This window comes from Myripristis murdjan, chromosome 23 (genome assembly GCF_902150065.1).
Source record: "Myripristis murdjan chromosome 23, fMyrMur1.1, whole genome shotgun sequence".
NCBI classification, from domain to species: domain Eukaryota; kingdom Metazoa; phylum Chordata; class Actinopteri; order Holocentriformes; family Holocentridae; genus Myripristis; species Myripristis murdjan.
Window position 1 is genome coordinate 184,374 of NC_044002.1, and position 27,696 is coordinate 212,069.

A 27,696-nucleotide genomic window follows, 5' to 3' on the forward strand; every position below is an offset into this window, starting at 1 on the left:
ATTGTTGTGAATAGCCCTCTGGAGAGCGGACACAACAAAATTTAGACTTCAGTCTGAATATTTACGACACAAAAACACATGCTGTGTGTACATTTAGATAAATATCATCGCATATAAAATAATAATCGCCAACAGTCGCGTAGCTAACGCAAGTGAGTGGTAACTAAAGCTTACCGTAGCATTGACATTGACTTATTCATGTTGCTCAGTGCTAATGGCATATAACACCTTGGCTTGGTGAAAACAGTGCATAAAGTCACTACCTGTAATTCTAACCGACGTTTTATAAGATTTAATTCATCCTTACCTTGTAGAGAGCCGTCCAAAGCCGCATAATTCTTCCAGCCCCAGCGAAAAGATGGCCGACCGCATACCGAAAACATGGCCGACCGCATAGTTTTCCCTCCGAAAGCAGGACCCAGAGGGGGCGGAGTTTCCAGAACAAACATAACTATTTCCTTCTTTTTTTAACATGACTGAGGCTGTGTCCGAAATCACTCACTCACTCACTACTCCCTACTCGCTATATAGGGAATTCAATGTAGTGGACTATATAGTGAACTCAATAGTGGACCGTTTTGGACACTACTTCGCCCGTTGTTCTGCGCCGTTCCGCAATGCATGACGGGATATATTGCCTGGTTAGTGACCATCGGATGTCCACTACATTTTGCGGTGGATTGTGGGATACATCTAGTGGGCTATATAGTGAACATAAATAATCACTAGACATTCAGACACCCCTACAAAAAGTAATCACTATATAGTGCACTATATAGTGGTTAGGGAGTGATTTCGGACACAGCCTGAAACTTCTTGACTTTACATCCCTCGAGATTACAGGAACTCAACATGACTGACATATGTTTGGAAGAAGAATATAAATAAATTGTGTTGTATATGCGAACTACATATTTGAAAATTTAACAACCCTCCCTTTCCCCTTTTTTCAGTGTAACTTTTCCAGGGGTGTTATTCTTCTTTTCTCTCTCTCTCTTTCTTTCTCTTCAGGATGTTTTTCTTTTCTTTTTTTTTTTATTTTGATTCCCTCGGTTGGTCTCTGTCTCTATCTCTGTCTGTCTCAGTGTCTCTCAAGGTGCAGCTGTGAGAATGAGAATTCCATTCTCACACAGGTTTTTTTTTTTTTTTTTTTTTTTTTATGGGTCATTGTTACTGTTCTAATATTTTTAGTTCTCAAATTACTTATTAATTTAACCTATAGCCTAAATATATATATTTTGTATTAATTTAAGATTTACTTAATTTATTGCATTTAATGCCTCTAGTAACCAGGGGTTACATATGTACTTGATGCCTCAATGGTAAGAGAGTTTCTTATGTATCTAAAATTTGCTAAATTATTTTTCAGTGTGTTACTCAGCTTTTCGACTTGGTCTTTAAAGCTGAGTGTTTGATCTAGAGTTACCCCAAGATAAGGACAACATTGAATGGTTCAGAATGGATTTCACCCCATATTTTTTAACAGGGGTCTGTCTGCAGTCCTGTCAAATGTCTCAAAAGCCCATTTAAGTCTGAGGTTGTTCTGGGGGAGCCTAGCTCTTTTCAGTTCATTGCCACCTAAGACAAGGTAAGAGCAACAGAAGAAACTAAAACATTGTCATATTACCTGATGATTGAGTGGGTTCTCTGTACTCCCCATTGCTAATTTGTTGTATGAGTTTCATGTGATCTCCTCCATCAAAAGGCATGGTTCCATACACCAGGGTGTAGAGGAGAACCCCAAGAGCCCAGCTGTCCACCTGAACAACACAGCAATATAAGTTATTCAGCTAAATTATGGCAGTATGTAATAATAACTGAAAGAAGGAAAGATGTATTAAACTCCCTTTAAACCTCCCTTCAGAGGCAGATAAGGGGCAGATTTTTCAAACCTGACCAATAGATGTGTGTGTGTTTATATCTGCCCAGTTCATACCTGGCAGCAATTATATATAGACTGATGTGGAACTGGTCAAATGTGATTTAATTCACAATGTCAAGGATGAGAAAACAATATCAGGCTATCACACAGGTCCTGCACACACACTACATGTCAAAATATTGTCTTTTGTACTTAACTATGAATCAGGAAAATCAATACAAGAATATAATGTGAATCCAGTTAAATTTCTGCGCATATCATGATTCTTGAATAGCCTCTTTTACTGAAATATATATACAATGCATGCTATCATGTGGAGAATGAGAGGCAGTCATTGTTACCTATTAACTACACACATCCCAATAAAAACATGCAGGGCTCCAGACTAACTTTTTCACAGGTAGCGCTGGTGCCACCTAGCTTTTCATTTAGTAGCACCAAAAGAAATTAGGTAGCACCATATTTTTCTTTGTATAGCGTGTTATTAATGCATGACCTTATCATGTTGTCAACATGATAAACACAATAATAAAATAAAATAAAATGTGTTCTTCTGCCTGCAACGGACGGGCCACATGTCCTGCAGTACTCACACACCATGGTTTGTCTGTCGTAACGCAACCACGGGAACTGCACTAGCCATTGTTGCTGAAAAGTATACTTTTTCTTTCTCTCCACACTGCCCCGTGTCTCTTTTGCCAACCTGTCACTGGCCTCCTCTTCTCCAGTATCAGAAGAATCTGACATTATCGCTTCTAGTGCTGGGTATCGATTCAAATTTCAAGAATCGATTTGATTCCGATTCACAAGATTCAGAATCGATTATCACAATTCGATCTGATTCGATTTGATCCGATATTGATTTGGTTAGTTTTATTAAAAAGCATTTTGAGCTGTTACTGAATTACATGCCTGTCTAGTTATGCAACACATTAATACTTATATTATATTGTGTCATTTGACAACAAATTAATATAGATATTGACAGGGGTGTCACTAGGTTTTAAGGACAGGGGGGGCTTAGCCCCAGGAGATGCACAGGATGTGAGTGAATGCGCGCAAGCACAAAATTTCACAGACAGAAAACAAAGACTGAGAAATTGCTTTTCAACATTTTTGGACAGATTTAACAAAGATACTGTACAGTGTAAAAGTCTTCGGCCACCAATAGATTTTTTTGTTTGTTTGTTTGTTTGTTTGTTTGTTTTTTTTACTTCAGTCTATTCTTTAAATTTGGCTAATTTGGCTCATATATATGTCTCTTGGCTCTCTCCACTTTATAATGTTGACTCTTAAATAAAAGCTAAAGTTAAATAAGTCATATGAGGTGCACCTTGACTGAAATGTTTCATATTCATGAGAAATTTTTGAAAAATAACCCCTTAAATAGTGGCTTCAGGGGACTTTTAAGAGACTTATAATATCAAAATTTAGACTTAAAACATAATGCATTCAAGTCACTGTATAATCAATTAAGGGTGTATGCTTAATTAGGGTCAATAGGCCTAGTATGCGGCTCACTGGAACTGAAAGCACTCATGTAGTTCTATCAAAGTCCTTTTAGGCCAAGGCTGTTCACTTAATGGCCATATTGGTAACGCCTTTTGGGCATCTATTTCAGATCAGTAAGTGCAGGTGCCTATCAGCATGAATGGAGAATGAGCCCAAACTGCACATAGGAAGGCCATGGCGACAAAGTATACTACACAAATCCTTGTTTAAATCTGAATCTGAATCAGTTGGTGTATGTATCTCCCCATGAAGTTAGAACAAGGCTTGAAAATGTCCTATTTTTCACATTAACCTACTCATTGACAGAGTACATCCTGGCCTGTTTCAATTCCTTCACAATGTGCTCTATGATTTCTTGTGAGACACTACTTATCATTTCATTTTGGAAGAATGAGAGATAGGTGGTATGTGTCACACTGGATTTCTAACTGAAATCTAGTGTGAATAATTAACAAGTGCTTAAATAACAAGAAGGGGCACTCTCAATTAGTGCAGTTACAAAGTGCATTACAAGAGATCTGTCATTAAATGTTATGTTTATGGCACTTTATTTATTTATTATTGCTGCTATCTGGACTGGATTTCTCCAAACAAAATTTTGTTGTATTGTGATACAATAATAATAAAGATCAATCAGTCAATCAATCAATTAAAAGCAACATGCATCAATATATCATTTCATTTGTCAATATAATACAATGCAATACAATAATCTCTGATTTGACATTCATTCCGGTTCATTTCAAATCAATATAAGCACCCAGCACCAGACTTTTAAGTCAAAATACATACTCAATAAGTAGCGTTAGCCGCGGAGCTAATGTCCCTTTGAAATATATGGAGACGGCTAGGCTAGCGGCTACAAACATAACAATCAGTCACCAGGTCACATTTCAGTTCAGTTTTAGGTGAGAGTACAGAAATGAACATTACAGAAACCTTCAGTGTCACTGTGTGTTTCATCTAGCCAATGACAGGCAGAATAATAAGAATCACTTTATTGTTTTTGTCAACAACAAAATTAGGTAATAAAGTAGGAACACCTTGTTGTCCTGACCGGGAATCGAACCACCAATAGCCGCCGGGTTCTTATAATGGCCTGGGGTCTGCACCCATTTTGCGTATTAAACGCCCACCCGAAAAACCGGCGGGACGATTATTTGCATCATAATGAGGTAACCCAAAATAAGGCTACTCACCTTATTTTTGCAGCAGTAAACAGTTAACCGCACAATAACTGTGCGGCACTTCCGTTTTCTGTCAAAATAAGAGCGCTAGCTAACGTTAGAAAAAAAAGGGTGTACCGTAATCTTAAATCGACCAACTGTAAATATGTTGGACAGTAACTGTGATCACAATAATGGCCTGGTGCAGGTCTGTGCAAAAATAAATAAAGGCCTGCAGCGAATAGCCGCCTGGTTCTTTTAAACGCCCGGGGTCCAAGTTGATTTTGCGTATTAAACGCCCGGGCGATTAATTGGTGAAATATGGTATATCCCTGCTTCATGTTGTCCTAACGCTGCTCTCAGTCGGCTGTGTGCAGCACGTATGCTGTGTATGCCGGCGGGGTGTAAGGTTGCAGTGAAAACGTGGACTGGATTTTGAGTAATGTGGGCATTGTCTATACGAACAAGTGGAACGGACTGGATAACAAAGCACTGATGGCACTCTCCACCTTACACTGTGAAGTGAAGGGAAACCAACAGATTTATAATCATATTCAAGTGAATAATGACAGGTTATATTATTATTTATTTAAATTCATATTCGTGCGTCTTATATTGATTTTGTCTGCACTTTTTTTAAAAAAAAAAAAAAAAAAAAAAAAAATGATATATAAAAAACCCCACCAAATTATTTGGGGGGGGCTTAAGAAAATTTTAGGGGGGCTTCAGCCCCCCTAAAATAGGCCTAACGACGCCACTGGGTATTGATAATTAAAATGGCTGTAAGACTGGTAAAATGGCTAGGACCACCTTTTGTAGCCCAGAGGAGATATGATGCTCAAACACTTGGTATGTTGTGTTAGTGTATGTTTATGAGTTGTAGAACATAACATTATCTTGCAGGAGTAGATGTTTACCAGTAAGCATGACTCAAATAATTTAACAATATGTTAAATTATTATTTGTTTTAAAAATGTAAATTACTTATCAAACAGACCTAACAATTCAACTACCAATGAATGAGCAGTAGTACTATGCATGTGATAACATAGGTAAGTCAAAAAAAATAAGCCAAAGTGATACCGCTTCTCTGAATAGACAAGCTAAGCCAGTGTGCTGCTGTTAGCCAGTGAAAATAGAGCGGAGTGGCAACTCTTCGCTTTGTTACACAATCTATGTCAGCGCACTGCTGTAGCCTGGAAAGTTTCTTTGCCTTTTGGACTCGTACGGTGCCGGTGCAGGTGTTGTAATGTTTTTTTCTTGGTGGTGCAGGAGCAGGTGAAACGACTGGAGGGGTTGTGCCACCCAGATTTGCTTCTCTCCATGTAATTTTCCCTAGACATACATTCATATTCCACACAAAACAGCATTTATACACTACTCACAAAAAGTTAGGGATATTTGGCTTTCGGGTGAAATTTATGGAAAATGGAAAAAGTTCATGCTACAGTGATATTATATCACGAAAGTAGGGCATTTAAGTAGAAGCATACACTGGTGATTTCCTCATCTCAAACAATTTATTGAAACAAAAGCCAACAACAGTGGTGGGTATACCACAACAAAAAATGTCAATGTCTCAATAACTTGTCATGTGCCCTTGAACATCAATTACAGCTTGACAACGATGTCTCATGCTGTTCACAAGTCGAGTTATTGTCTGCTGAGGCATGGCATCCCACTCTTCTTGAAGGGCGGCCCTCAGGTCATTGAGGTTCTGGGGTACAGAGTTACAAGTCTCTACACAGCGACTCAGCTCATCCCATAGGTTTTCTATGGGATTCAGGTCTGGAGAAAGTGCAGACCACTCCATTTGAGGTACCCCAGTCTCCAGCAGCCATTCCCTAATCATGCGACCTCGATGAGCTGGAGCATTGTCGTCCATGAAGATGAAATTAGGCCTATGTTGTTCATGCAGGGACACAATGACTGGATTAATGATGTTATTCAGGTAGTATGGGCTTGTCACTGTACCATTCACAAAGTGTAGGGCTGTTCTGTACTGACTAGACTCACCTGCCCACACAGTAACACCACCACCACCAAAGGCTCGTCTGGTGACAACAGTGGCTGATGCATAGTACTCTCCTTGATGTCTCCAACATCGTTGGCGGCCATCATTTCTGCTCAACTTGAATCGGCTTTCATCAGAGAACAGCACTGAGGCCCACTGGTCCCTCGTCCAGTGTAAATGCTGCCTGGCCCATGCAAGACGATGACACCTGTGCCTGGTGGTGTGGTCAGGTACCCTTGCAGGTCGTCTAGCACGCAGACCATGCTAGTGTAAACGGTTTCGAATGGTCTGACGTGACACTTGGGTGCCTCTCACCTCCCTTAAACGTGCCTGGAGTTGAGTGGCATTCATCATCCGGTTCCACAGGGCACTGTTCACAATGAAGCGGTCATCAGTGTGGGATGTGGCCAAAGGACGTCCACTTCTATGCCTTTCTGTGACTCTTCCAGTCTCTCTGTATCTCTGTTGCAACCTGCTGATGACACTCTGTGACACTCTAAGCTCAGTGGCCACTTCCGTCTGAGAACATCCTGTTTGAAGCCTCGCAATGGCGAGGTGCTGCTGATCAATTGTTAGGTGTCGTCTTGGTCTCATGATGTCAAAATGTGAACAGCATGATGAGGAGGACTGTTTAAATACCAATTCTAATTGAACCAGGAAATTTATTGGTCGATTCATGGATCAAACACCTGATGTGAATTTTGTCGTTAAGCTTCTTGTTAGAGAACAGCAACTTGTGCAAAAAGTACTGAAACATTGAACAGTTGGACATGTGCATTCAAAAGTTTACAGAAGGTCACATTAAGTTCACCTGTAAAGGTTATAATGCATTTTAGGTTCATCCTGAAATTTCACCCGAAAGCCGAATATCCCTAACTTTTTGTGAGTAGTGTATATATATCTATATATCTCTATCTATCTATCTCTATATATCTATATATATATATATAGATATAGATATATATATATATATATATATATATATATCTCGATAGATATATATATAGATATATAGATATAGATATATAGATATATATAGATATATACATATATAGATAGATATAGATAGATCTTTGGGCGTACAGATCGATCCATGGGAATTTAAATGAAGATTGATTCAAAATCGGGGGACAGATCTTTTCAACACAGGTCTAGTTGCTTCCCTATTTTCAGACCCTCCAGTATCAACAGCCTCCTCTGACACATTCTTTTTCTTAAAATAATCAACGATAGACCGCTTCATTTTCTTTGTTTAGTTTTTTTTAGCAGGATTGTTGGTGATCATTCAGGGAGCGCGCTGCGTGTAAGCGCGCGTGTAGCCTACGTCTGTGCACATCACACATTAAGACAGACAGGCAGGCAGAGACAGGGAGCGAGAGAGAGGAGAGATAGGAGTCGCAGGAATGAGCCAGAAAGTAGCCTAATATTTTTATTATCAACCACAACCATTACTGCACTAACATAGCCACAGGAGTGATGAGAGAAAAAAAATGATTTTTTTTTTTCACTCGTCCTCCTGCAAGTAGCACCAGCGCGACCGAATTAAATTTTAACTCGCACCTTAAAAAAATTAGGTCGCATATGCGACCTAATAGGTCGCACGCTGGAGCCCTGAAAACATGTATGTACACTTGACTAGGATGCTAAAATTCAGGACAACCAGACTCACAGAGAGAATTTTAAGCAAATACCCTTTCATTTGTATTAATTCTATAAAATAGTGTATGCTGGAGAACTGAATCTATGTTCTAAAATGCTATTCAGAAACATAGTCAGTCATAGGACACACGCGTACACTATAGAGCTATGTATAGAATCCCAGATTTCCACATTGTTTAATGTTGTTCAGGGTTACTGGATTACTATAAGTTTATTGATAACTCCATCATAAACCCATTTACCGTATTTCACCAATTAATCGCCCAGGCGTTTAATATGCAAAATCGACTTGGACCCCAGGCGTTTTAAAAGAACCAGGCGGCTATTCGCTGCAGGCCTTTATTTATTTTTGCACCAGGTCATTATCGTGATGACAGCTACTGTCCAACATATTTTCAGTCGGTCGATTTAATATTACGGTACACCCTTTTGTTCTAACGTTAGCTAGCGCTCTTATTTTGACAGAAAACAGAAGTGCTGCGCTGTTATTGTGCGGCTAACTGTTTACTTCTGCAAAAATGAGGTGAATAGCCTTATTTTGGGTTACCTACATATAATGCAAATAATCGCCCCGGCGGTTATTCGGGTGGGCGTTTAATACGCAAAATGGGTGCAGACCCCAGTCGTTTATAAGAACCCGGCGGCTATTTGCGGCCGGGCGATTAATTGGTGAAATACGGTATTTTAAATCACAAGACATTTATAATTTACCCATATCAACAATGAGCACTAAATTTGGTCAAGGTTTAGAATTGTTAACTCTTAATAAGTGCATAACAAAGGATTTATTTATCATCATAATTCATCATCATCATCATCATCATCATCATCAAACCTGGCAATGAGAACATGCTAATACACCAGCGTGTAACTTTCCACTGTAGTGAATCTCTTAGTTACACTAATATTGTTCATGTAAAGCAACCATATCAGGTTGGTCTACACTGAATTTATTTATTGAAAATAAAACATGACCAGCACCAGCCCGCGACTAGTGGGGATGGTGCTAATGATATGGAAAGCACCACCCAGGTCAGTTTACAGGATTGGCTCCTACGGGTTTTTTCTTTTTTTTTTTTTTGCAATTCACTTTTTATTGCTTTTCAACAAGAACAGTTCCATCACAAAAGACAAAGACCAACAGAAATTAAATAAATAAAAACATAAAATAAGAGCTACTGGCATACACAGTAAACTCAATCCTCACTCCCATATCAAAATGTTAGTATCACCAGGGAAAGTACCACTGAACACCTGCTCATCTGCCATCCACACATTCACCATCACATGATATAAGGGCAAGCACCACATTACTCCATCACCATTAGGTTCCTTCTCACACTCGCCATCCATTGGATAAACATCATTACCGTATTGATCTGAATATAAGACGACCCTGATTTTAAGACGACCCCTCTTTTTCAAGACTTTTTTGGAAATATACTTTTTATATGGACATTCTGCGACACCAGCCCATGCTAGCTTTAAACTCAGTGTGGGGTATGTTGAGCTTTGTGTGGTCTCTGTACAGTACAGGTAGCATCACCTTTAGTTCCCATTTTATTCAAGTATGCACTTTTTTTTATTTATTTTATTTACTAACTACGTTTTTTTTTTTTTTTTTTTTTTTTTTTTTTTTACTACTGATTTATTTACTACTGTCTGCCTTGTGTGTCTCCTTGTAGTTGTTGTTCTGTGTGTCTGACTCTGTTGTTGTCATTGTGGTTGTTGTCGATGTTGTTGTACTGTTTTTTTTTACTACTGCGGCAGAATCAATTGCCCCTCGGGGACAAATAAAGGTCTTGAACTTGAACTTTAAGTGTTTTTTGCTGCATCACAGCCCTCGTAACGGGCAGTCCTTCACGACGTTTCTCATTCACAAAACTGCACACCCTCCTGTCAATCTCGTTGAATCGACTAGTTTTTGGACCACGAAAAGCGCTTCTCTGGCTGTAGGCATTTTTTAGCTCTTCTTTCTGAGACCGCCACCGTCTCACATTGCACTCAGGGCCAGGGTTGAGCGATGTTTATTTACCTTGACAGTTTCGGAGGTAACTTCAGAAAGCGTCCAACTGACAGCCGGAGCGGCATGTCAGCTGGCTGCTACATTCAACCGGGTGGCGGCGCACACAGTGCGGTGCTGCGGCCGGCCCACCTGATGCCGGCTGGTGCCTTGGTCAGGTCTGCCGGATCTGATAGGTGCGCGGCGCACACAGACTGCCATATATACCTTTCATCATAAATCAACTTTTGTTTATACGCGGTTGCAGCAGCACAATGGACAGCTACACAGACAACATGGTTGATTATTGATTGCGCAACGTGGCCATTTGCCGGTAATTGCGCTGCGCGCATTAAGCGATTTTGCGGAGGCAGGAGGAAAGTTGCATGATTTACGTTGTATCCATGTTCGCGCGCTGCGTGCGTGACCGTTCATGTGCTCGTGCATGAACGCCCGTACCATGCTGGAGCACACTTCCAACCGTGACAGAGCAGGGGAAGTATACTGTATTCAAGCACGGAACATATGCAAGTACAATACATGTGTATTTGCTTAGACCCCCAATATTAGACGAGGGCATTTTTTCAGGGAATTTTCAATGGAAAAAATATCGTCTTATATTCAGATCAATACGGTATATAACATCATTAGTATAATGCATGTGTCATAGTTATCAGTAAACAGTGCTATTCACATATCATCTCCTTTATAAAATTATTTACACCCACATGGTAAGGCACACGTCATAAAGGAAATAACATATAAGCCATCTCAAAAAGGGAAAAAGAAAGGGGGGCATAATAACATCTTCAATACATTATTTGAGTACACCACTATCTGTATCTGTTTAACCATCTACATTATCTGTATCCGTATCCGTACTTGGAGTGGGCGGGGCTGAAACCAGAAGTGGGCAGTGTCTGACCTGAAATGGGTGGGGCTTAACCGGAATGTTATTTTAAGCCCGAAATTGATACCAGTTGATCAGAAGTTGCTATATTTATTGTTTATTGGAAAACTATTTACAGAACAGCCTCAGAATTGAGCTTCAGATCAGTTTTTTTGATCATAATAGTGAATGAACTATTTACAGAACAATTTTTTTATGAACACAGAACATGAATATTCTTAAGTGCATCAATGAATACAACACATGCAGTAGGCAATTATGAAGTACTAGAGAGAGAGAGTGTATATATACAGTACAGGCCAAAAGTTTGGACACACCTTCTCATTCAATGCGTTTTCTTTATTTTCATGACTATTTACATTGTAGATTCTAACTGAAGGAAGAAAAACGAGTGGCCATCATTACTTTAAGAAATGAAGGTCAGTCAGTCCGGAAAATTGCAAAAACTTTAAATGTGTCCCCAAGTGGAGTCGCAAAAACCATCAAGCGCTACGAAACCGGCACACATGAGGACCGACCCAGGAAAGGAAGACCAAGAGTCACCTCTGCTTCTGAGGACAAGTTCATCCGAGTCACCAGCCTCAGAAATGGCAAGTTGACAGCAGCTCAGATCAGAGACCAGATAAATGCCACACAGAGTTCTAGCAGCAGACCCATCTCTAGAACAACTGTTAAGAGGCGTGAACCAGGCCTTCATGGTCAAATAGCTGCTAGGAAACCACTGCTAAGGAGAGGCAACAAGCAGAAGAGATTTGTTTGGGCCAAGAAACACAAGGAATGGACATTAGACCAGTGGAAATCTGTGCTTTGGTCTGATGAGTCCAAATTTGAGATCTTTGGTTCCAACCGCTGTGTCTTTGTGAGACGCAGAAAAGGTGAACGGATGGATTCCACATGCCTGGTTCCCACTGTGAAGCATGGAGGAGGAGGTGTGATGGTGTGGGGGTGTTTTGCTGGTGACACTGTTGGGGATTTATTCAAAATTGAAGGCACACTGAACCAGCATGGCTACCACAGCATCCTGCAGCGACATGCCATCCCATCCGGTTTGCGTTTAGTTGGACCATCATTTATTTTTCAACAGGACAATGACCCCAAACACACCTCCAGGCTGTGTAAGGGCTATTTGACCAAGAAGGAGAGTGATGGAGTGCTGCGGCAGATGACCTGGCCTCCACAGTCACCGGACCTGAACCCAATCCAGATGGTTTGGGGTGAGCTGGACCGCAGAGTGAAGACAAAGGGTCCAACAAGTGCTAAACACCTCTGGGAACTCCTTCAACACTGTTGGAAAACCATTTCAGGTGACTACCTCTTGAAGCTCATCGAGAGAATGCCAAGAGTGTGCAAAGCAGTAATCAGAGCAAAGGGTGGCTATTTTGAAGAAACTAGAATATAAAACATGTTTTCAGTTATTTCACCTTTTTCTGTTAAGTACATAACTCCACGTGTTCATTCATAGTTTTGATTCCTTCAGTGAGAATCTACAATGTAAATAGTCATGAAAATAAAGAAAACACATTGAATGAGAAGGTGTGTCCAAACTTTTGGCCTGTACTGTACAATGATGATCTGTTAAGAAACTGTGAGGCTACCAGTATAATTAGAATAAATAATTTGTTACAGGTTATTACACAGGGATTGTTCCTGATACTGTGAGTTTATCAGAGTGATGGCCTGTGGGTAGAAACTGTTGCTGTATCTGGTGGTTTTGACGCATAGTGTTCTATAGAGCCTCCCAGAGGGGAGAAGTTGGTACAGGTTGTGTCCAGGGGGTGAGTAATGTTTCCTGCCCGTTTCCTGGTTCTGGAGATGTATAAGTTCTGAATGGAGAGTAGGTTGGCACCAGTTTCTCTGCAGTCCTGACTGTCCACTGTAGTCTGTCCCTGTCCTGCTTGGAAACCATACAGTGATGGATGTACATAAAACATAAGACTGTATTCAACTGATTAAGTTCCTTTTGTCTTCTATTGCGATATACAAGGGTTTTCTTCTTTGTTTGTCTGAATAGAAGAAAACCCTTGTATAAATAGACTGTATTATTGCAAAAGAGAACTGGTTCAGCAGCTGCTGATGCAGTTTGAACTTTGTGAGCTGCCACAGGAAGTACATCCTTTGCTTGGCCTTTTTGATGATGCAGTCTATGTCAGGTGTCCACTTTAGGTCCTGGGAGATTGCTCCCAGAAACCTGAAGATTTCCACAGCAGACACAGTGTTGTTGACACAGTTGAGTCATCCACAAACTTCAGGAGTTTAACAGACATATCTGTGGATGTGTAGTTGTTGGTGTAGAGGGAGAAGAGCAGTGGGGAGAACACACAACCCTGAAGCTTCCCCTATCAGGAAGTTTGTGATCCGCTGATAGGTGGAGGCTGGCACAGTGAGCTGGATGAGTTTGGAGAGAAGGATTTCTGGGATAATGGTGTTGAATGCCAAGCTGAAGTCCACAAACAGGATCCTTGCATATGTCCCTGGGAAGGCAAGGTGTTGCAGGATGAAGTGCAGTCCCATGTTGACTGCATCATCCACTGACCCGCAGGCCCCCCTGCATGGGGTCCAGCAGGGGCCCTGTGATGTCCTTCAGGTGGGACAACACCAGTCTCTTAAAGGATTTTATGACCACAGATGTCAGGGCACAGGCCAGTAGTTATTCAATCCTGTAATGGCGGGATTTTTGGGGACCAGGATGATTGTGGAGCGTTTGAAGCCGAAAGGAACTACACAGTGATTTGTTGAAGATCCGCGTGAAGATGGGGGCCAGCTGTCCAGCACAGACTTTAAGACAAGTCGATGACACGCCACCCAGGCCTGGTGCCTTCCTGATCTTCTGTCTCCAGAACAGCTGACACACATCTGCATTGCAGATCCTGAATGCAGGTGGGGGTTGGTGGGGAAGGGTGAGAGGGTGGCAGCGGGTGCTGATGGTTGTGTGATGACTGAGCGGGTGAGGGGTATGAAAATGGGTTTGTCCAACCTGCAGTAAAACTCATTAAGCTCATTGCATAGTTGTTGTGGGGGGATGTTCTCCTGTAGCTGGTGATGTGCTGCAGGCCTCTCCACACTGACGCAGGTTTATTAGCTGAAAACTGTTTTTTTAAGCTCTTCAGTGTAGCTCCTCTTGGCTACCCTGATAGGTGTGCCTTAATACCTGTCTGGGTGCTTATGCTCCATGTTTGTTATCTGGTAAGCCAGGTGATGTAATGCCTCACTCATGTAGGCCTGAGGTGGGATGTAAACACCGACCAGAATGTACAAGGAAAATTCCCGTGGTGAATAAAATGGTCTACAGTTTTTGAAAAATGACTCTAAGTGAGGACTGCATAATGTCTGCAACACTGTGACATCTGTACACCAACCTCCATGAATGTAGATACAGATTCTGCCTCCCTTCGTTTTCCCAGTTAGCTCCAGTAGACAGTCTGCATGGAGGAGTTGAAAGCCCCGATGTGATGTAGTGCCCAGGATGCATCCATCAAGCCAGGTTTCAGTGAACATCTGCGAAAGTACGTCTTTGTCCTGTTGAGAAGCAGCAGTTTGCCCATCTTGTTGGCCTGAGAGCGATTATTTGCCAGGTGTATTGACGGGAGCACAGTTTGAAATCCCCGCTGCCAGAGTTGAACGAGCACCCCGGCATGCTTCCTTTGTCTGTGTCTCTTGCAAATCCCATAGAGAACTGCTGCTCCTCCTTCTAAAAGTCCTGAAAATCCATCTGGTTCAATAAGAAACGGTAGAAAAGTCTGACCAGTCGATAGTTGAAGGTTTAAAAGTTCCTCCCTGCTGTATGTGATCGGTGAGGGAGAGCTGGGAAGTAGACAAACATACAAGAAACGAGGCTGCCATCTCAGAAACATACAAACTAGTGAAATAGAGCAAGCTGGCACTGACAGCACTTTTTACCTGCTTTTGCTTTATTGTTTTATTTTTTGTTGCATGGTTTTATGATTGGCCCATAATTGTTTGTGCGTGTGATGTTGCATGTATGTATGAATGTTAATCATCACTGTGATGGGCACTTGCAATTTCACTGTACCATGAAGTGGTAGTGACAATACAGGCATCTTATTGCTCATATCAATTTTCTTTGTTGCTGATGTTGTCTTCTGTAATAGAAGACTTCTACACCGTGACTTGCTAAACAAATGAGGGATGCACAAATATCATCTTTGCCTTTTTGTTTTGCTCATGTATTTGAAAAATGCACCATCACACACACCTACATATCCACCTACATGCGGCAATGCAGGTGGCTCAAAGTTGCCTGAACACACATCTGATCTGATTGTTTTAGCAAAGTTCAAGTTCAAGTTTATTGTCAGTGTCCCCGTAGGGCAATCGGTTTTGCAAGCAAGCAAACAAAAACACACAGGTACGTACAAACAAGGTCCGAGAGGGGAGGGGGGAACACAGTGTGCCGAAGCAACAGTAGACACTGGGACATAGCCAATAATAAGAAAAAACTAATATGCCAAGTGCATAGGAAGTAGCCTAGTATCTAAAATAGCCTACACAGAGTATACACAATAACAATACCATCAATAACAACAGCAGCACCATCATTATATCATTTTTAAAAATAAAGATATGAAAATCATAGTCATAATCATTGTCAGCAACAAATGAGCCAAGTGAGTAGCCACAGAATATAAGTCAAGTACGACTCCTCCCCAGATCTGCATTCAAAAGGGAAATGGCTGTAGGGATGAGGGAGTATTTATATCTGTTACTCTTGATGGGGAAATCTAAGCCGGGACCCAGAAGGCAACAACTGGAACTCAGAATGTGAAGGGAGTCAGACCGAATGAAATTGGCCTAAATAAGATAAGATATTCCTTTATTAGTCCCACGGTGGGGAAATTTCACGCATCACAGCAGCAAAGTGGATAGCAAGATATGAAGCACAATTTACACAATAAACAGTATATACAGATAACAGTACCAAAGAGCAATATAAACACTGTAAACAAGGAATGTAGAAAATATCTGCCTATGGAACAGGTCAGATAGTGTACATTGATTAACTCCCAAAATCTTATTGCTCATTTTGACATCTCTGCTAAGAGCATTTTTGGACCTAGCGTCGACTTGTCGACCTGAAACTTTACTTGAAGTAAAATTAAGCTTGTTATCCACAATAGTCCCAAGATATTTATAATTTTCCATGACATCTAATGCCTGTCCCTTGATAATGGTTGTCTGATTGATATTAGAGGGCTTGTGTCTAAATTAAATGTACATGTCCTTAGTTTTCTTCACGTTTAGTTGAAGGAAAGCATTGTCACACCAGTCTACAAATTCATCAACTACAGGACCATGGCTATTTTCATTGTCGTTAAGGAGACTGACTATTACTGAGTCATCAGCAAACTTTAAGATGAATCTGTTTCATGCCGACTGCGGCATTAAACAAATCTAAGTTAAAATTGTTGATAATGTTGTTGATAATAGTTTGATAGCACTGTTGCGGTCCTGCGCTAGCCTAGGCTTGCTATTCCCCCAACCCCTCCACCAACATTTACCTTGGCTTACCCCTTACCTCCCTGCGTATTGCAAGTGATGTGAGGATGAGACCTGGGCTTTCCTGAGTGAGTGTATCTTACCTAACTAAAAGGGGTTGGTGGGTTTTGGTGGATTTCTCACTCCAGCCAGGTTGTCGACTCTCAGAAGTCCACGTGCTGCATGGCCTGCTCAGTCCGCCGGTGTCCTCTTGCCACCCGGCTATCTGCCTCGCCAGCCCGTGCTGCTTCCTTTTGGCGTTCAGTTTTAAAAGATGTTAAAAGACAAAAGTGCACCGTTCGTGGTAGTGTGGAAAATGGGTGAAGAATGGGTAGCCCGTCTCTGCAGGAAACTGCCACAGCTTCTGTCCTCCAGCGTCTGCTTTGCATGGCGTCTCTCACCGCATGGCGTCTGGAGTGTGCCCTCACAGCATGGCATGACAGCAAGATGGTCGCGCCCATGCCAGCAGCAGGCCGTCTGTGCTGGTTCCTCGTTGTGTTTGCTCTGTTTTTTGTTTGTTCATCGCTTTGTGAGAACAGTGCTAGTTCGGTGATTGTGTATGATTTTCATACCTTGTTTAACATCCGTGCATCAGTGCTGAGATCGCTGTCTCACCGATCTGAACAGTGGAGCTCCCACCGTCGCCTGCACCGCACAATCCCTGGGGTCATCTGGAGGTCCTCCTGCACCTGCACCCGGCCGAGACGCCAGATCGATTAGAAACAAATCATTTGTATTAAATGATCTGTTTGTCTCAAGTCACCTGGATTTTCTGCAGATCACAGAGACCTGGCAAAAGGCAGACAAGTTCTCCTTGCTTAATGAACTCTGCCCGGCGGACTGCTCCTTCTCATGTGCCCCCAGACCCACCGGCTCAGGCGGGGGCCTAGCCTCTATCCACCAAAAGTGTTTCCACACACGGACGGTGGGCTGCAAAGCCTACTCCTCGTTTGAAGTCCTCATAAACAAGGTTGGCCGCACAAACCCCTTTTTCTGTGTCCTTGTTTACCGCCCTCCAGGCAAGAACGGGTCCTTCCTGGCTGAGTTTGGTGACTTTCTGGCATCTATTCTCAGCTTCGAGAGAATCCTGATGCTTGGGGATTTCAACATCCATGTAAATAAGTGCGCGGATACATTTGCTGTGGACTTCCTCAATCTCACGGACTCCTTCCATCTCATCCAGCATGTGTCCAGTCCGACTCACGAGAGAGGTAACACATTGGACCTTGTTTTCACCATCGGTCTAACTGTTAGCGACGTCCATATTGTGGACTTGATGTTGTCAGACCACAAAGGTGTAATGTTTTGCTTGTCTTTTGACAATGACTTTGTTCCGGAGAAACGTGTGAAAAGCTCCCGCATTATAAACAATCTAACAGTGGAGAGCTTTGGAGCTAGTTTCAACTGCAATGTTTTGATGTCGCTGGATGATGACGTTGACTGTTTGGTTCGAGTTTTCAATGCCCACTGCGCAGCCATTCTGGATGACGTAGCTCCTGTCATCACTCGCTCTGCCCGCCCCACAAACTCGTCTCCCTGGATGAATGAGGAGATCTGTGCGCTCAGACGTAAACGCCGCAGAGCAGAGAGAGACTGGAAGGAGTCCAATCTGGAAGTCCATAGACTATACTGTAAAGACCTCACGTCTGAATTCAACAAGCTGGTTGAAACGGCCAGGGCTGCTTATTTCTCTAACCTCATCTCCTCTAACAGGAACAACCCCAGGGTGTTATTTAACACCATTAACACAATTGTTGCTCCTCCTCTCCCACGTGTACCTGTGTTTTCAAATGATGAGTGTAACACCTTTCTCTTGTATTTTGTCAACAAGGTTGCAGTTGTAAGAGCTAACATCACTCCATCCCCCTCCCCCCCGGTCCCCAGTCCAGTTGCCTTACTTTCATTGAGGAGCTTTTCACCTGTCTCTCTAGAAGAGCTTTTAGAGGTAGTTAGCTCCATGAAGACCTCCTCAAGCCCCCTGGACATTCTCCCCACCACCTTACTGAAACAAGTCATTATGTCTGTTGCCCCCTGCCTGGTCACTATCGTTAATAGTTCCCTGGTCACAGGTGTGGTGCCTTCTTATTTTAAGGAGGCGGCAGTCCAACCCCTCCTTAAAAAGCCCAACCTGGACCCCTCCTCTCCTCTTAACTACAGGCCCATCTCAAAACTACCATTCATTTCCAAGGTGCTAGAGAGAGTTGTAGCTAACCAACCCAACTCGTATTTGTCCACATATAACATTGGTGACAAATTTCAGTCTGGTTTCCGGAAAAATCACTCCACTGAGTCTGCACTCCTTAGAATTTCCAATGACATTCTGATGGCCTCGGATTCCGGCAAATGCTCTGTTTTAGTCCTGCTAGACTTAAGCGCAGCTTTTGACACGGTCGACCATGGCATCCTATTGGACAGACTGAGGAACTGGGTTGGTGTGTCAGGTTGTGCCCTAGAGTGGTTTGCCTCCTACCTCAGTGAGCGTTACTTTTCAGTGACCGCCGGCCCTTTCAAGTCTGACACCGCCCCTTTACACTGCGGTGTACCCCAGGGTTCAGTGCTGGCCCCTTTACTCTTTGCCTTGTACATGCTGCCGTTAGGTCAGCTCATCAGGAGTTTTCCTGGTGTAGCATATCATTGTTATGCGGACAACATCCAGCTGCATTTCTCTTTTAAACCTGTGAATATGCAAAGTCTCAGCATTCTGCTGGAGTGTTTGGCCGCCATCGAGGGCTGGATGGCGAACAACCTCCTTCAGTTAAATGCGGCCAAGACCGAGGTGCTAGTCATTGCCCCTGATAGTGTCACAGCCAGGGTATTAGAACACCTGGGCCCCCTCAAAAACAACCCCGTCCTAGTATCAGGAACCTTGGTGTACACTTTGATCAATTAATGCTCCTGGATAATCATGTGAAGTCTCTGAGTCGAAATTGTTTCTTTCATTTAAGAAACATTGCCAAACTGCGTCTTGTCATCTCGCACTCAGAGCTGGAGATGGCCATACATGCTTTTATCTCCTCCAGGCTCGATTATTGTAACGCACTTTTCACTTGTTTAAACCAAGCATCTGTAAACCGTCTCCAACTGGTCCAAAATGCAGCTGCCAGATTACTCACCAGGTCTAAGAAATCATGTCATATTACACCAATACTTGCCGCCCTACACTGGTTACCGGTTCACTTCAGAATCCAATACAAGGTACTACTGTTTACTTTTAAAGCTATCCACGGCTCTGCTCCCAGCTACATCTGTGACCTCATCCACCATCACACCCCCAGTCGCTCTCTGCGGTCAGCTGACCAGGAGCTCCTGGTAGTGCCCCGCACCAAATTAAAAACTAAAGGTGATCGGGCCTTTGCAGCAGTGGCACCACGCCTCTGGAACTCGCTTCCTCAGGCTCTGAGAGCTGCCCAGACGGTGGATAGCTTTAGAAAGCAGCTTAAAACACATATTTTCCGGCTAGCCTTCTTAACATAGGCCTGAGGTTACGCCTTCTCCGGGTTCTTTTATTTTCATTTGTACAGTGTATGGTCTGCTCATTCTTGCTGGTGAGATAATGCACTTGCACTTTATGTTGCACTGCCTCTTATGCATAGCTATGGCATTATTGTTGATGATGTTTTTGTTGTTGGTGATGTCTATGTTAATAATGATGTGACGGTCACCTGACTGTTTTTGTTTTATCTGTTTTTACTGTAAAGCACTCTGTGTATTCGTACTGCGAAGGGTGCTATATAAATAAAATTTTACTTACTTACTTACTTACTCCTCACACCTGTCCTGTGGCTCATCGGCTAATCAAGCCCGACTGAGGCTACATGCCAACCAAAACCATGCCCCTTAAATCATAATCAGTGTCCCTAAGTCCCTAAGCACTTGCTAAAACACATTCCACCCCAAAAAGCCTATTATAACAGCACCTTAACAAAGAACACAGCATCACCTGATCTCACATCTCAGGAACCTCTTAATGATGGCAGATGAGTTGAAATTAGTGGACTGTGGAAAGCACCACAGAGATACAGTCTTTAACTGCAGCATGTTTTGGTAATTTTATCTGGTTCAATCTTAGTTTGTTTGATGAATTCCTTTATCCCCACTCATACTGATTTATATGAAAAGGCCTGTTTATTTGTGTTATTTAAATTTATTAATCATTTACACAACACATGGATCACATGGATGGTTATGTTCTTAATGATTAATGAATAAGTTAACCAACAGGACAATCCCTTAAAAACTCCCTGTATTCTTGTTAAAACATGACACAACCAAGCCAGCCAATGACCCAGCCATAACTCCTATGTTCTCCCTTCATTCTTAAGTAAAGTTTCAACTGAAGTAAGTTACCTCTGGGCCATGATAGGGCCACCCATTGACAATCTCTGGAGAAGCGTAGAGAGGACTACCGCAGAAGGTTTGTAGCAGCTTGTCTTTATGGTACAGGTTAGAAAGACCAAAGTCTGCAATCTGGAAGGATAACAATGAAGAGTACTTAAACATTCAAACAAATTCATATCTTACTATGGACCGTACAAGACATAATTCATTCTGGCCCTCCTATATACATACATTCTACTGTCACATACATATATTCTCACTCTCACTCTCACATGAATATATTTGCATTCTTACTCTCACACTTTTTTATTTTCATATTTATATACTTTAACGCAAACTTTCATACATTTTGCTCTCATGCACATGCAGTCAGAGTATACATTTAATATTATAAATAATATGTGTACATAAGAAGAAAATGTCTGTCTGAAGAAATTATATGTATATAAGAGAAGAATGTATGCATGTGTGAGTGAGCAAATAGAGGAAACAGAAGGAGAGTAGTAGAAACAGAAGGCATGTCATTTATCATGCTGTGACTGGCTGAGAAGCTCAAGCACGATAATGTTCTAGTCACTACCTGATCCGTATCTCCTATTTTTAAAAATGCACAATGGAGAAAAAATGTTAAAAGTTCAACTTAGGGATTAAATTATTTGGTATTGGATCATTATGATGAAGAATGATTAGAATCAATTATTCTGCTACTGACAGAGTTGTCACCATTCACAAACCTCAGAACAGACAATTGGCTCTGTAAAGAAAACATTTCCTCATGGACTACTTTCTGGCAGAGAGACCTTGCTACTCTGCCCAATGTCAAGTCATCAAAATGCAACAGTTTTGCTGCTTTTAGGTAAATTAATGAGGACAACTTTATTAGAGTGATGGAATACTGGTGTGAACAACATCTCTTAAAGTTACTGTAGTGGAATAAATGGAAACCAATGGCTACATAATTTGTGAAAAATGATATTGGAGTTTTAAAAACGACTGCTTATTTTGGGAAAAAGATTAGTGGAAAATGTACATTACATTAATTTACATACACTTTCTACATATTATGTTAAACATGCAAAATTACTGGTATGGTCATTTATAATATTTTGTGCTTTGGAACTGTCTTTTGAGTATATTTATGTAATCCCTTTTTGTTTTCTTTTGTTTTGTTTATGTCCTGTTAGGAACAAATATTCCTGTAATTCAAAACTAGTCATGGGGAATGTAGTGATATGTGTGTGTGTGTGTGTGTGTGTGTGTGTGTGTGTGTCTTCAAGAAAACAGGAAATTGATGGGTTTCTGTTAGGAGGAGGATAAAGAAAGTGAAAAGTAAATTGAGACCTCACCTTGATGTTATAGTTTTCATCCAGAAGAACATTTTCAAGTTTCAAATCCCTGTGAACCACCCCATTCTGCAGGCCACAAAGTAAAAAATAAAAACATTTAAAAAATAAAAAATAAAAAAGCTAATTTAAAATAACATACCTTTGAATTAATAATTCAGTTGTCAGTATGCTAATTAATCACACACTACTTTACTTTAAAGGTGCAGCAGCCAACAATGTAACAAGTAGGGTCAATGGAATAACTGCAATTGCAATTAAAGTCAATAGTGTAATAACATACCAATAAAACAATAAAACTACTTATTATACTACTTATAACTAATTATGACTATTTATGTATTTGTTTGTGGTACTTAGTGTCTATACTTAGACACCCTCTACTCCTTAACCATTTGAGGGCCAAATGAAGTGGGAGCACATATGTTTGCAAACACAGACAAGTACTCATACAGGTATGTTGTATAATATTAAATGTATACCTTTTTCATGATACTTTGTCCTCGAATTTAAAGACCACCATGTCTTTTCATGAAAAATATAATCTCTAATCAAGTTTATTTAAGCGTTTTTATACAGGTTTTCTTACAAGAACATACAGCAGGGAAAATAAGTGTGGCAGTTTCCCCTGCCACTGGTAACACACCAGCACACCACACTCACTCTACATGCCACAGGTTAGCCAGGTAGCATGGTTTTGATAGTTTGGTGGGTGCACACACTGAGCTACATGTAACAACAATGCTGTTTCCTGTGTGAATGCTGTTTTCCTGTTAAGGAAAATTCAAACCAGGAGCAAGACAGCCAAGCTCAAAACAGATCCTGAATCAGCTGAACCAGATGTAGAGGGTGAGGAATGGGAGACTGATGAGGATGAGGAGCCTGCCCATGCAGCGCCGCCACAGCAGGAGATGGTCGATCTGCTACACCAGTTTATGGGTGCTCAGAGGGGCAGGGAAGAAGCACGCCTAGGGGAACTCAGAGGCCTACAGATAGCCATCCAAGCCGGCAGTCAGCCACATACACCAGCAGCCAGCTCTAGTCCCAGCATGGGGAGCACTGCCTCCCTACTAGCACTTCCCACATCTCAACCTCCAGTAGGGGCCCCATCTAGAGCAACTCTTCACAACCTGCAGCAGCCATCAGCAACACCAATACTACAACAGCAGCCACCAGTACCAGCCCCACGGAAGGACCCCAAATTGCTTCCATTCCAGTTTGGTGAGGACATTGAGAATTACCTCCTCCGCTTTGAGCAGATTGCCAAAACTTGGGCGTGGTGAGAAACTGAGTGGCCCTACAGACTTGCTCCTTTGCTGACGGGGAAGGCATTGGAGGCCTATTCCGCCATGGATGAGAAGCGGTCAGACTCCTACCCAGACCTTAAACAGACCCTGCTGGCTAAGTTTGACATTTCTGCGGAGACATATGTTAAGTTTACCCCAAACACGCAAACACATAAGTGAGGTGAGATAACTCTTTATTTAAAGAATGTAAATGATATTTTGAGTTGTTTGTTTCTAACGTGTTCCTTGTTCTTACCGCAGTGCTTCCTGGTTCTGGGCAGTGTCAAAGGACCCAAATGCAGCTTCAGGCAGCCTTTTATACTGCCTGATTAATGAGTAGGGAGCGTGCTTAGTCCACTCATGCTACACCATACAGGTGAATAAAAGTGTAAAAGCGAATTGTAACCTATAGATGGTATTATGTTTAATGATTTAATGATGACTGACTTAATGTATTTAAATCATGTACAGTACAGGCCAAAAGTTTGGACACACCTTCTCATTCAATGCGTTTTCTTTATTTTCATGACTATTTACATTGTAGATTCTAACTGAAGGAATCAAAACCATGAATGAACACATGTGGAGTTATGTACTTAACAAAAAAGGTGAAATAACTGAAAACATGTTTTATATTCTAGTTTCTTCAAAACAGCTACCCTTTGCTCTGATTACTGCGTTGCACACTCTTGGCATTCTCTCGATGAGCTTCAAGAGGTACACTATATTACCAAAAGTATTCGCTCACCTGCCTTTACTCATACTATGAACTGAAGTGCCATCCCATTCCTAACCCATAGAGTTCAATATGATGTCGGTCCACCTTTTGCAGCTATAACAGCTTCAACTCTTCTGGGAAGACTGTCCACAAGGTTGAGGAGAGTGTTTATAGGAATTTTTGACCATTCTTCCAAAAGCGCATTGGTGAGGTCACACACTGATGTTGGTCGAGAAGGCCTGGCTCTCAGTCTCCGCTCTAATTCATCCCAAAGGTGTTCTATCGGGTTGAGGTCAGGACTCTGTGCAGGCCAGTCAAGTTCATCCACACCAGACTCTGTCATCCATGTCTTTATGGACCTTGCTTTGTGCACTGGTGCACAGTCATGTTGGAAGAGGAAGGGGCCCGCTCCAAACTGTTCCCACAAGGTTGGGAGCATGGAATTGTCCAAAATGTTTTGGTATCCTGAAGCATTCAAAGTTCCTTTCACTGGAACTAAGGGGCCAAGCCCAGCTCCTGAAAAACAACCCCACACCATAATTCCTCCTCCACCAAATTTCACAGTCGGCACAATGCAGTCTGAAATGTACCGTTCTCCTGGCAACCTCCAAACCCAGACTCGTCCATCAGATTGCCAGATGGAAAAGCGTGATTCATCACTCCAGAGAACGCGTCTCCACTGCTCTAGAGGCCAGTGGCGGCGTGCTTTACACCATTGCATCCGACGCTTTGCATTGCACTTGGTGATGTGTGGCTTGGCTGCAGCTGCTCGGCCATGGAAACCCATTCCATGAAGCTCTCTGCGTACTGTACTTGGGCTAATCTGAAGGTCACATGAAGTTTGTAGCTCTGTAGCAATTGACTGTGCAGAAAGTCGGCGACCTCTTTGCACTATGCGCTTCAGCATCCGCTGACCCCTCTCCGTCACTTTACGTGGCCTACCACTTCGTGGCTGAGTTGCTGTTGTTCCCAAACGCTTCCATTTTGTTATAATAGAGCTGACAGTTGACTGTGGAATATTTAGGAGAGAGGAAATTTCACGACTGGATTTGTGCACAGGTGGCATCCTATGACAGTTCCACGCTGGAATTCACTGAGCTCCTGAGAGCGGCCCATTCTTTCACAAATGTCTTGTTTCACAGTCTGCATGCCTGAGTGCTTGATTTTATACACCTGTGGCCAGGCCAAGTGATTAGGACACCTGATTCTGATCATTTGAATGGGTGAATGAATACTTTTGGTAATATAGTGTAGTCACCTGAAATGTTTTTCCAACAGTGTTGAAGGAGTTCCCAGAGGTGTTTAGCACTTGTTGGCCCCTTTGCCTTCACTCTGCGGTCCAGCTCACCCCAAACCATCTGGATTGGGTTCAGGTCCAGTGACTGTGGAGGCCAGGTCATCTGCCGCAGCACTCCATCACTCTCCTTCTTGGTCAAATAGCCCTTACACAGCCTGGAGGTGTGTTTGGGGTCATTGTCCTGTTAAAAAATAAATGATTGTCCAACTAAACGCAAACCGGATGGGATGGCATGTCGCTGCAGGATGCTGTGGTAGCCATGCTGGTTCAGTGTGCCTTCAGTTTTGAATAAATCCCCAACAGTGTCACCAGCAAAACACCCCCACACCATCACACCTCCTCCTCCATGCTTCACAGTGGGAACCAGGCATGTGGAATCCATCCGTTCACCTTTTCTGCGTCTCACAAAGACACGGCGGTTGGAACCAAAGATCTCAAATTTGGACTCATCAGACCAAAGCACAGATTTCCACTGGTCTAATGTCCATTCCTTGTGTTTCTTGGCCCAAACAAATCTCTTCTGCTTGTTGCCTCTCCTTAGCAGTGGTTTCCTAGCAGCTATTTGACCATGAAGGCCTGATTGGCGCAGTCTCCTCTTAACAGTTGTTCTAGAGATGGGTCTGCTGCTAGAACTCTGTGTGGCATTTATCTGGTCCCTGATCTGAGCTGCTGTTAACTTGCCATTTCTGAGGCTGGTGACTCGGATGAACTTGTCCTCAGAAGCAGAGGTGACTCTTGGTCTTCCTTTCCTGGGTCGGTCCTCATGTGTGCCGGTTTCGTTGTACCACTTGATGGTTTTTGCGACTCCACTTGGGGACACATTTAAAGTTTTTGCAATTTTCCGGACTGACTGACCTTCATTTCTTAAAGTGATGATGGCCACTCGTTTTTCTTTAGTTAGCTGATTGGTTCTTGCCATAATATGAATTTTAACAGTTGTCCAATAGGGCTGTTGGCTGTGTAGTAACCTGACTTCTGCACAACACAACTGATGGTCCCAACCCCACTGATAAAGCAAGAAATTCCACTAATTAACCCTGATAAGGCACACCTGTGAAGTGAAAATCATTTCAGGTGACTACCTCTTGAAGCTCACTGAGAGAATGCCAAGAGTGTGCAAAGCAGTAATCAGAGCAAAGGGTGGCTATTTTGAAGAAACTAGAATATAAAACATGTTTTCAGTTATTTCACCTTTTTTGTTAAGTACATAACTCCACGTGTTCATTCATAGTTTTGATTCCTTCAGTGAGAATCTACAATGTAAATAGTCATGAAAATAAAGAAATAAAGAAAACACATTGAATGAGAAGGTGTGTCCAAACTTTTGGCCTGTACTGGATATAGGCTTAAAAATGGTTTTTGTTTGTTTGAAAAGACTTTCGGCAAAACTACCAACACTCAAAGGCGCCCTGCTGGAAAAAAACAGCTTAATTCCAGCTGGTCTATGGTATAGCTGGTCTAAGGTGTGTTTTGGACACACTTAAGCTGGTCAAGCTGGAGAGGGCCAGCCTATGATGGCGGTTTTAGCTGGTCAAGCTGGAGAGGGCCAGCCTATGATGGTGGTTTTAGCTGGTCAAGCTGGAGAGGGCCAGCCTATGCTGGTGGTTTTAGCTGGTCAAGCTGGAGAGGGCCATCTTATGCTGATGTTTTAGCTGTTTTATACTGGTTTAAGGTGGTACACTACCTTGTTTCCTGAATAGAATATATGATGGTGAATTTCAGCCAGTTGCAAACAGCAGGAGATATATAAAAAAGGTATGTATTAACAAAATCCATTAAAATATGAGAAAGTTGAGTGTCAGTTTCATATCTACTGCAAACAACAACGTACCATCATTTATGAAGTAATTTTCATCATAACATTTAGAACATTGGAACAGTTAACTGAATCAGACGGTTCGTTGAGCTGGTCATGAAAATGTACCTAAATGAAGGCTATTTAAAGTCTATTTGTAAACATAAACAAAATAAAATAACACATTAAGTGAACTGAAGCAGAAAAACTTTATTTAAATAAATTAATAATCCAGTTTTACAAAAACTACACCTTTCAATCATAAACGTTGTCTATTTCAT

General features: G+C 42.0%; 1 protein-coding gene across 1 annotated transcript in view; it reads right to left on the reverse strand.

The window, feature by feature from the left end:
• LOC115355543 (NUAK family SNF1-like kinase 1) overlaps positions 1-27,696 on the reverse strand; it is a 182,955-nt gene that overhangs the window by 10,193 nt on the left and 145,066 nt on the right. Inside the window, exons 4-6 of the mRNA XM_030046400.1 lie at positions 22,323-22,388; positions 20,986-21,105; positions 1,628-1,760 (exon numbers count right to left, since the gene is read on the reverse strand). Coding sequence (XP_029902260.1) covers positions 1,628-1,760; positions 20,986-21,105; positions 22,323-22,388 — 319 coding nt within the window. The remainder of the gene's footprint in view (positions 1-1,627; positions 1,761-20,985; positions 21,106-22,322; positions 22,389-27,696) is intronic.